Source organism: Cyprinodon variegatus, unplaced genomic scaffold (genome assembly GCF_000732505.1).
Source record: "Cyprinodon variegatus isolate N-32 unplaced genomic scaffold, C_variegatus-1.0 Scaffold962, whole genome shotgun sequence".
Lineage (NCBI taxonomy): Eukaryota > Metazoa > Chordata > Actinopteri > Cyprinodontiformes > Cyprinodontidae > Cyprinodon > Cyprinodon variegatus.
Genome location: NW_015151415.1, coordinates 35,214 through 46,122, shown reverse-complemented (window position 1 = coordinate 46,122; position 10,909 = coordinate 35,214). Strand labels below are relative to the sequence as shown.

At 40.5% G+C, this 10,909-nt stretch overlaps 1 protein-coding gene across 4 annotated transcripts in view; it reads left to right on the top strand.

The window, feature by feature from the left end:
• LOC107100344 (poly(rC)-binding protein 4-like) overlaps positions 1-10,909 on the top strand; it is a 50,999-nt gene that overhangs the window by 34,300 nt on the left and 5,790 nt on the right. For all 4 annotated transcript variants that reach the window (XM_015398795.1, XM_015398796.1, XM_015398798.1 and 1 more), the window contains 4 exons: positions 69-140; positions 4,664-4,705; positions 4,798-4,873; positions 7,386-7,441. In XM_015398795.1, coding sequence (XP_015254281.1) covers positions 69-140; positions 4,664-4,705; positions 4,798-4,873; positions 7,386-7,441 — 246 coding nt within the window. The remainder of the gene's footprint in view (positions 1-68; positions 141-4,663; positions 4,706-4,797; positions 4,874-7,385; positions 7,442-10,909) is intronic.

Below are 10,909 nucleotides of genomic sequence, written 5' to 3'. Positions count from 1 at the left end.
GTTTCACCTGATGTATTTTAAGGAGCTCTAACTCCAATGTTGCTTCTGTCTCTATGTTCTGGTTGAAGGTGTTTGATGCTTCGGACTTTGGATCTCACCCCCTGTTCTCGATGGCACAGGGAGGATTGGACCTGCAGCAGGTGGGTGGTCACAGGTCGGAATATCAGCGCTCCTCGCTGCTTCCTCCTCAGCTTAATCCTATAAAAAAATCAAATTAATATTTTATCAGTCTTCGTGGCGTTGAGCACAGCAGGTAGTTTTGACCTCAATCATAAAATGACTGCATGAATATTCTGTATAAAAGCAGAAATGACATCATTCTGTTGTTTATTGATATTAGATCAGATATATGGAGGAGTTTGTTTTAAGTGAGTCACATCAGTCTGGATTTACCTAATCGATTCCAGATTGTATATTTTATCTATAATAGTATTTTTATTGTGAAACATTTGCTTTAACAATTAGCTTTATTTTTTTATGTTGCAAAAAAAAACTATTTCTTCTAATCAACTCAGTCGGTCAGATTATTGTCTGAGGTGAGCTTCTCATCCAAACCCTGTTGTCCGAAAGCAGACTTCCAGTCAGATTGCTTTTGCATCCAAACGCTGCGTCTCCTGCATCCTCGCAGCGTTTCACAGAGATGAACTGAAGGTTTTCTGCTGCAGCTGTTCATGTCTTCATTAAAAATGCACACATCCCTCCTCTGCATTTTAGTTTTCATCATCCACCTTTAAAAACTCAGCTATATGAGCACACTGTTTGATCTGTGCATGCTCCAAAACACCATCTGCAGTTAAAGAAGCCATTTTAAATATAGATGATTATTTATTAAAAGTAAAAGAAGAAAGGCTCTTTATCTGATATTTAAAGTAGAAAAGTATGATGGAGGATCTGAGTGGACAGGAAAAGTGAAACACTGTGGCTATGAGGACTTCAGCAGCTCCTGGTTTTGCAGTCTCTCCAGAGGGACACAGTTCGCTATTACCGTAATTCATCAGTAAATGCTCATTCTCCAGATCAATTGGTGTACAGCTATTGTTCTTAAAAGGCACAAATGAAGAACTTTTATCATTTTCCTGTATCTGATGTTAATGGTGTTCAAAACCAGTTTGTTGGTGGGGCTTTCAGTGCTTCTCATGGATTCAAATTATTTATTCCCGCCTTCTAACCATCCATCTTCAGAAACCTCCATCCCCACCACCCCTCATCCCTGAGGAAAAGCCAGGCTGCAGAAGAGCAGAAGCTTGTTTCTGGTTCTTGTATTTGGAACTTCTCTCTTTTAGGATCCATATTTCATAACATTTGCTGAGGGGTGGAATATAGATGGACCAAGAACTTCTCCTTTCCACTCTGATCCATTTCATCCTCCCACTCACAGGCGGGACAGACGGATTCTTTCAGGTTGACAATCATCTCTGATCAAGGCTTCTATTTGCCTCTTCACCACATTTTAGGCCATGCATGTAGAGATAGCTGACAGCCCCTAAAAGTGACCCTGCAGCACCCCCTACAGGTGCATCAGCAGAGAATAAACCAGCTCCCTTGTTTTGAAGCTTTAGAAAAAACCCTACACGTATCTGCCTGGTGACATCACAAGTTTGACTACTGGTCAGAACATATTGGAGTCCATTTTTTGTCAGAGCGTCATCCAACAGAGAAAAAATGTGAGACATGCAGCCCCACCCAAACATGTTGGAGTTTAGACTCATGCCAGAGTTGTCCCTGACTTGAAAATTAATTTGGTACATGTCAAAATTGAACCGAATGGTCCAGTTACTGATGAAGCTGACATGATTTAAGGTTCTCCCGTGGACAGGCAGGTACGTGACTGTCCCCTGAGAGACAAAGAGGACAGGTGGACAGGCTGACAAACAGCACCGCTGGTTTAAAAAAGGCCCAAACAGAGCACAGTTTACACCATCGCACTGACAGCTCTGAATGCAGCGATCACTTTTAGCCGCACAGTGAGAGCAGAGCTGTCAGTTAAAACAACAGTAACCTGAGCCTATTGGGGCTCAGCAGGATGAAGGTGGCAGGTCGACAGTCATGGAAACATCTATAACATCTCTGAAGGGAGGACAGTGGGATTTGAAGCTGCCTTCAGAAAGAGATGCAGCAGAAAAGTGGTGGAAATAGATGGAATCATCTCAGTAACGCTCAAAATAACAGAGGAAAAGTTTCTCCCAGAGCTTCAGCAGTTCTCAAAGTCTTTGTTTTAATCGATCCTCTCTCTTCAGTTTGGCTGGAAAAACTAAGATGGGATTAAATCCTCAAGTAGAACAGATTTATAAAGGAGAAAAATCCACTAGACAGTAAAAAAACACGAGACAAGTTGGGGGTACCAAGTGGAACAAACCAAGAGAAAAGAACATTTAAATGGTTTTTCAACCAAGGAGGGTAAAGGATGGAACAGGAGCGGATTTTAAAGGAAGTTCTCTACTGGTTCCATTAAAAACAGTAAAATTTCAATGAAAGGAGACGCTATCAGGTCAGCTTATTTATGGAATTGTCTCACTGTCCCTGCAGACAGTTGTAAAAACATCAGTGCAGTGATTTATAAACTTTAGTTTCAAAGAAAGGCAATGTACGCTCTGGGCAGTGTTTAAAATCAGCTGTTCCTATCAGTGCTCCAGCCTAGGTTTATAAACTCAGACCTATAAACATAGTTTATACAATGAACAGAAAGTGTAGCATTCATGACACATTCAGTGTGTTGGTTGATGTTGATCTAAACAACAGGAAGATAAATGTCGGTGAGTTTAAGTTTTATTAATCAGAGGGTCCATGCTAATACTGCAAATCAGGAAGGACATTTAAGCTAAAGGTGAATGCATAATAAGTGCTGTCTGAATAGTCTTGCCAGTAAGGAAATAAGTAGGAAAAGGAAGCAAAACATAGGGATCTCCAGATCATCTGGCACTCAGGACCTATACACATCCCCACAATCCTTTGCATGACAGGACAAATGGGCACAGCCCACTTCGCTAAGCTTAGCAAAAATACATTATTTCTTCATATGTGCTCTGTGTGACCGGTGCTAACATGGAAACACCTTCATATGTTTTGCGTTTTATAATGGAGAGTGTTATCCTTGAGGCCTGTAGGTGTAGTGTAGAGAGTGTAGTTCTTTTTTTCTGGTCGGCTGTAGTTCCATTTTAACAAGCATTACCCATTAATATGTGCATTGCATAATGATTCCATAAGGCTAAAGGCTGTCCGGATTGTAAAGTAGTCTGAGGTTCCTAATGTAAAGGGAAGCTCTGTGTTTACATCGTTAAGCTTTCCCTTCCTAATTCTTTCCTGAGAAGAGATCATCCAGAGCAAACACTTTAAATAATACTTGATAAGCCATATCAAGATGATACAGTGTTCGTAGATCAAGGACAACCCAAACGCACAAAGATGTCTGGCTGTCTGTGCTCCCATTCCATTACCAGATCTGTTTTTACATACATGACTAAGATGATCACTTCAGTTCTTCTTCAGTTTTTAAATCAACCTAGAAAATTCAATGAACATGAAGCTCAGAGTTTCTGTTCCTCTGATCCAAAAATTGTCTGATTAACAGTTAAATTAAACTGTTATTTTACCTAATACTGTGATATCTGCGATAAAAAGCAACCAGAAAAATCTGTTCCAAGCTGATTTTCTCTCAGTGAGAACATAGTTTTGGTCTCATTTGTTAAGACAAAAGCAGTAAAGGTAGTTTAATGGTAAAGGATCTTTCAGAGTGTTTGCACCAGCCTCCACTTTCTCCACAGAAGGACAGAAGGTATGTGCAGAAAAGGTTAAATCCGTGCAGGAAGATGGTTAACGTAACACCAGAAAACACTCATGGCTGTTAATGAAGTCCACAGAGAAACTTATAGATGTCTGACTTCATTAATTAGGCCGACAAAAGAAACAAAACCCAGATTTCATCAACCAGGTACAGATTCATCTCCATGATTCCCTAAGAGCTTTTCTTTTTTAAATGTTGAATTAGCTCTGCTCTTTCTCCTGGTCTGGGTTCCATCAGCCTCCAACCTACCGTCAGTCAGTAGCTTTCAGTTTTTAGTGCCTAGCTGTTATACTTATATTCATATGATCATTTTTAATTGCCTGGAAAAAGGAGCAACCCCCCAATAATTAGCCTAATAAGTGTTCTCTTTCAATGTTTTTAATTTTAACAGTTATTTTAGTTAGTTTTGTAAACGTCAAACATTTTTATTTAATCTCAACATGCAGTTTTTAGATATCTGCATCTCTGACGTTTATTATTATTTATTCTTAGCATATTATTTTTCTTCTTTGTATTGTTAATTATTTTGTCTTGTGTGTCCCTGTATGATTTTATTGCTTTTTTTCTTGCTTTTTCACAAACAAACCTGAACTGTTGGACCACAAATTCAATTTCAATTTTCATCTTCTTTATGAATAAAACATTATTTATTTTCCCTTAGGTATATTTAAAATAATGTAGTTGAATTAGTTCCTTTAAAGTTTTATCTCAAGTTTCCTTCAGTTAAGTAAAAATGTCATTTTTAATGAGTTTTCTGCTGCTATAGAAGCTGCAGTGTCCTGAGTTGACATGTTTTGTCTCTCTTGTCCAACTTTTTTTTTTGCATTATGTAAAAGCAGGAAACCTTAAACAGAATTTTTCTTTCTACCTCTTCTATTCCAGACATATGCAGTCCAAAGCCACTACGGTTTCCCACATTCAGAGGTAAAATCAGTTGGTTTTACGGTATTTTCTGAAAAACAAAAACCTCTTAAGGTCAATCTACTCAATCATCTTCTGTTCTGTTTCTGTGTCAGTTATTGAAACTGCAGCAGCTGTCGATGCAGCAACAGGGCCTGGCGTCCATCAGCCAGTCAGCTACAGTCCTGCCTGGTACGTATGCAACCAAAACATTTCTGCTCATATCTTATCTTCGTTTACTCACTGTTAGATCATTTTCATGCATTTTGGGGGATTTTAATAACACTTTATTTAAACAATTGAAAAAATCGTATCAATTATTGATATAAAAAAAAGTCAATTAAAAATTACCATTAAGGTAAAAACCAGTGTCAGATAAAAATCATTAAATGAGGAGCTTTTTAAATTGTAGTTGTCCTTCATCTGACACAGTACAATTTTGTTAAAACCCCACTGCTGAATAAAATCCTCCATGTTTTATGTGGCTCTGTGGAAGTACAATTCCAGCCTTATTCTGGCTTTAACGTCGCACTTCCGCAGCGCTACAATATCAAGGTGAAGTCCGTCCTGCAGTCTGTCTCTGCAGGACTAGTAAATTAGCCTGACGTAGTCCTACTCAATTCTAGTCAGAATATGAGTCTGATACTGCTCCATAGAGCTGTGATTATGGGGCGTGCTTCGAACGAACCAGGAAAAAAATGCCTCTGCACTCAATTGGATAGACCTACAACCAATAAGAGCAACGGAGTGCGTGACGTATGTTAAGCGAGGCATAGTTGTTGTCAACAAAAATCAAAGCGTGCAGTTGCACGCCTAGAATAAGAAGATGAGAATGATCGCGTTTCTCTGTTCCTCTTTTAAAATTAATTTGCTGTCGATATCTTCTAGAACAGACCTGATAGCAGAATCTACACATCTCAACTCTCCAGCGGCAGCCATTGTTGTTGTCTCCCATGCGCGCTTTGGTCACGTGGTTGATTACGTTACTGTTGATCATCTGTCCATCATCGTATAAAGCCCGCCCTGAAAATTTGATTGGCCCGCCAGATATTGTGCGAGCATACTCGCGCTACTACTGAGCAATGCCAGACCGAACTTCCCGACCTCAAACGTTGTGGGCAGGACTAAGTTCGGAATGGCACCCAGGCTACTAGTAAATAGCCATCTTTGCTTCACTGAGTAAAAAATTGAAAATCGGGCCTATTTTTGCTATTCTTGCAAACTCCAATAATTAAAAGGCTAAAAATTGTGCCTTGTGCATTCCATAAAAACGTGGAACACATTTTCAGAAAGACCACAGAAAGGAAACTCGTTTTTATGAGCCAATTTGGAGAAAATTGTGTTACAGTAGGAGGCGCTGTTGCACACTTCCCATTGGAGGTGATAAGTAAAAGAAAACTGTGGGTGGTTACCAATGGAATAGATCTGTAGCTTCTGGTACCATGGAGCTGCTCCCATAACATGACCTGCAGGTTAGCATCTGCCAGAAGCTTCAAACATGGATCTCAAAATCGGATTACATTTTTTAAGTTTCTTAAAGATTTGATGGAGTGTAAAATCCACATAGGTTGGCAGCAAACCCCCCGAAACATTCATTTTTTGTTTTAATGTGTTTAATGTGTTTGCTCATTTTCTAAAACAGCTTCTCTAACCTCCCGCGATCTTTCACAACTAGAGGTAGTTTTCATCAGATGTAGTGCTCATCTCACTCCTTCCTGTTCCTCGCATGCTCTCTGTTGGAGAATAATTTAACTGTTGTGTAATCTTTATGTCAGAGCAGAGCTCTGAGTACTAATTTATGTCTGAGAGCTTTGATCAGAAGCCTCCAGCTGGGCTGATGGTCCGGCTGTCGAGCTGCTCTCTAACGTCTGCCGTTCATTTTGGGTTTCTGTCCACATCAGGGAGGCTCTGAGGAACTAAGCTGGAAATGCAATGAATGATGAAGCAAACTGATTATTCAGAGGTTCCGACAAAACTTTCTAAAGGATGAAGATGTTTGAATAAATGATGATGGATGCAGTTCTGCAACACCTGAAGAAGACAATATTTCTGCTGCGGAGAAAGATCAGACCAAAACTGACAACAACAGAGGAATGTTTGAAAAGAAAGAGGCAGATGTAGAGACGCACCAGGAAGAGAGAAAAACTATAAACAGGAAGGGAACATAAAGAGCATGAGAAAGATGGAAGAGAAGAACAAACAAAGCTGAATGACCTATTTGATTTTCTAGTCTAGTGTGAGGCTTTCATGAAATATCATCTCATGGCTGCTTCTGCTGTATGAAACTGAAAACAGGGAACTTTCATGTTGTTTGAACTCAGCAACCAAACCTGCATGTAGTGATGGAAGGAGAAATTGGAAAAATTGTAAAAAGGGGACTAAATGGATTTTTTTGCTGACTGATGTTTTAGTATTCTAACTGATCTGGAGACAATTTTCCCTCTCAGAAGCAACCATGGTAGCACCAAGACTGAACCTGCAGCTCTGCTGCAGCATGAAGACTTGGAGCTTCATTATGTAGCTAAAGCAGCTGAAGGAACTGTCACCTCTTTTAATAACCTCTCTGTGTTGAACGGATAGCTACCAGTTTGGATTCAGGGTGTGCTCCAGTGAAAAAGAAGTTTTTCCTTTTTTGTTCCAGTACCACTGCTGTTCTGGATGGTTTCATCCTATTACAATCATCCGTCTGTCTTTCTTTTCCTAGGAGCAGTCGAAGCAAATTCTCAAACCGCATCTCAGGAGCTCCTCATTCCAAACGATGTGAGTAAAACCTAAATTTAACCAAGAAGTTACAGCCCTTTAGCTTAGGTCTGGTCCTTCTTCTACTTCAGCCTACTGAAGCAGAGCATCACTGTGGGGGCGATTTACTTTTAGGCAATACTAGGCAATCGCCTAGGGCCCCAAGTTCCTGGGGGACCCATAAAACTCTTTTACATTTATGGATAATACATCTGTTCCTTATTTGTGCACATTAATTATGTTTTTGGATAAAAATGTAGACGTAGAACAATAATGGATGTCTGTTCTATTAAAATTTCTATATCTATAATGGGTCTGTTTTATGTGTTGTCTTCTCATGGCCCCATGCCTGTCTTTGCCTCAAATTTCCTAAATCCGGCCCTGGCATCATTTTTCCCCTCCTGGACTGATGCAAAACAACAATGGCATCTATAGGCTGTTAATGACCACACACATGCTTTCTTCAGAGTAAGGGGGGGAAACCTGCTGCTCGCTGATCACACTGACGATGATTAAACATCAACGATTAAATCACCTTTAAAAACGTCAGAATAAATTAATGCTTCCTGGAATCAAAAGTATTGTTATATCATCCATCCATCATCATTCCTGGTGTAGCTTTCCTGTTTAGCTCTAATAGCACACTATGAACGTCCCAGTTACCAAGGGCTGACATAGACCATCAGAGTTTATCTGCTTCTGTCCCGTCTCTATATGAACACCTTTCTGTTTAAGAGCTTAGTTTAAATTATCATCACTATCATTATCTGTGAAGCAAGGTAGGGATCACTTAAATCTACTGCAGCAAAGTAACATATTCCTTCACATATGCCAGTATTCTGAGCGGAAGTTTCCACAGCATCCCCACCCTGAAGGGATCATCTCCACCTCAGCAGGTTCTCCTCCTTTAAAGGATCATTTCAGCATCACTTCCTGTGGTGAAACACATTGAAAATGCAGACCTGCTTACGTGTGTGTGGAGAGTAATTCGGAGCAAAGAGAGCTTTAAGCTGCTGTGCATGAAAGTGTGTGATACGTTTGTTTGTGAGTCAGTGAGCAGGGCCAAGCAGAGCAGCTTAATGACATCCTATAGCTCCCAGTTAGCGGTTTAACAACAGCCCTCTGCCTCTTTCTCCTTCAGTGAAGATTTCCTAATTACAGGGGCAGCAGGGAATCGCCCAGAAATAGCTGTTGCCCCGTTCTCCGTCCCCCACCCCCCAATGCCAGGCTGGATTTCCCCTGCAGCCCTTACATAACAGAGCCTCTCAGAGGAGAAAATCATCCTGCAGGCCTCTGATCCCCACAAGAGTCGACAAAGCACAATGTGCTAAATCCTTAGCTTTGTTTCCTGTCCATTTCAGGATGGAGGTCATTCTGTCTCTGAAGCAGATTTATTTGAAGTCATAGCTGAAACAATATTGAGCCCTTTTGTTTTATACTAATTAGCGATCTAACGGTAAAAATCATAACAGGAATGTACTGTCCTTCTGGACTTGGTCAAGATTTTAAATACTTAAATTTAGAACACTGATAGATTGAATAAGTAATATACAAACGTCTTTCACTTTATCTGCACTGAGCAGAAGTTGTAGTATTTGTTTTTATCGGACTGCATGAAGTAGGTTCTGATGATCCTATAAGGCACATATGTCAAAGTCAAGGCTGCAGGCGATAAAGACAGACACACTGCTGAGCGAGGGGCAGGTGGGATCCGCACGATACTCTGATGGAGACGGTGTGCCACTTACAGGTGCGGCCCTCTGCCCTGACTGTGCCGTCTGTTCACCTCCCGGTATTCTGTGGCTTGCATGCGGATCCCACCTTCCCCTAACTCAGCGTCGTGTCCGTCTCTATCGTCTCTCTCACCCCTCCCTCCCTCCATCCAGGCTCCTTTAATTTTGGCTTCAATCAGCCTCTGCTGACACCTGGAGTCTGTAGTCCTTTGGATTCTTCAGCCTGTTTTGGTATTTTATTTCTTTGCTTTTTGTTTAATAAATTCCTTTTTTAAAGAACCTCTGGCTGAATTATGGATCTGCTGCCATGATTCATCACAAAATTTGTACATTTCTTTGTACAAGACGTGATTTATTCATTCATAATTTTCAGTTAAATGGACTCAGGGAAAAATGCAGATAAGAGTCTTTTTTTACTATTTGAAAGCAGTGATCATAGAGCAGCACAGTAATGCATTTTCGGTTTATAATGCATGCACTTTCATTTATGTATTTATCTTAATAAGTTTGTTGATATAATTAAAGTTTTTTAATAATATTGATATTAATATTTTGTTGTTGTTTTTTTTTAACAATGTGTTAGGTCTTCGTTCCATAGGCTTAGTTCATTTCAATTTGTTTTAATAAACATTTAACCCTTATAGCAATTTTTCTTTTTGGCCCTCTGTATATTTGACTTTCACATCCCTGCAATAGGGTCAAATGTACCTTAGACCTTATAGCAGTAACAGCAGGTGACATAAGCTTGCTCAATGTTACATCCTGCCCTTGCATGGTGATTACATCTCCTCTCCTGCTGCAAACTGGACAAAATGTTTCTCTGCTTTGGAAATCCCTGGAGATCTATTTTGATTCATTGAGGCTGCTCTGAAGGTTAAACAGGAAGTAGATCATTTCATGACTGTAGATTGGTACTCTGTCTCCCATACCATCCTAATAGCTGCCAGTCTTTAAAAGCATTATGTTTCAGAAACTGCTCTCTACAGGTCCTTGCCTTGAAGTGATTTTTTTCGTTTTTTGTAATATACTTATCATGTTAGAGAACAGAACTTGCTTTCAAAACTGTATGTTTGTCTTTTAAAGTAATAGAAATTTAGAGACAAAGATTTAGAGCTGCCGTTTTCTCACTGAGATCTTTACTGTTGGATAGTTGCTACTTGGTTGATGGAAATCAGTGGAAACATCTCATCGCTGAAGGTGTGTATGTGTGTGTTAGTGTTCAAATCAGAGAAGGACAGTTTTCGTGCGTCCCAGTACAGATTCACTCTGATCATCTGCAGCTTCTTCTGTTCTGTGAGATCTGTGAAAGAAGGACCTGCTGATTCTGGAAAGTATGTCTTCACAGGACCAGATTCCCCAAAATCCTGAAACTACACACCAAGAGCCCAGCCTCTAATGTCGCCAACATCCCAGATGTGGTTCCCTCTGTTCAGGCCCCAAAACCACATCCACTGTTGTTAGGTGTTGAAGGCCAGGTGTCCCAGATGTTTGGCCTGGTCTATCAGAGCTCCTGAGAGCAGCTGTGGATCCTCCAGCAGGGGGAAGCGCTGGACTCTTTCCACTGCAGCCTTGTAGTTGTGCAGGAATGAGACATCTTCAGCTCTCAGCTCCTCCTCTGTGGCTCTGACTGTGTCTGAAAGAGCTGCTATCTCTCTGCTCAGAGCCTCCATCTTCTCCTTCATCATCCCTCTCTTCTGCTCCTCTTCCTCCCTCAGTGCAGCCAGCCTGACCTCCTCTTCCTCTGCTAGAAACTGAT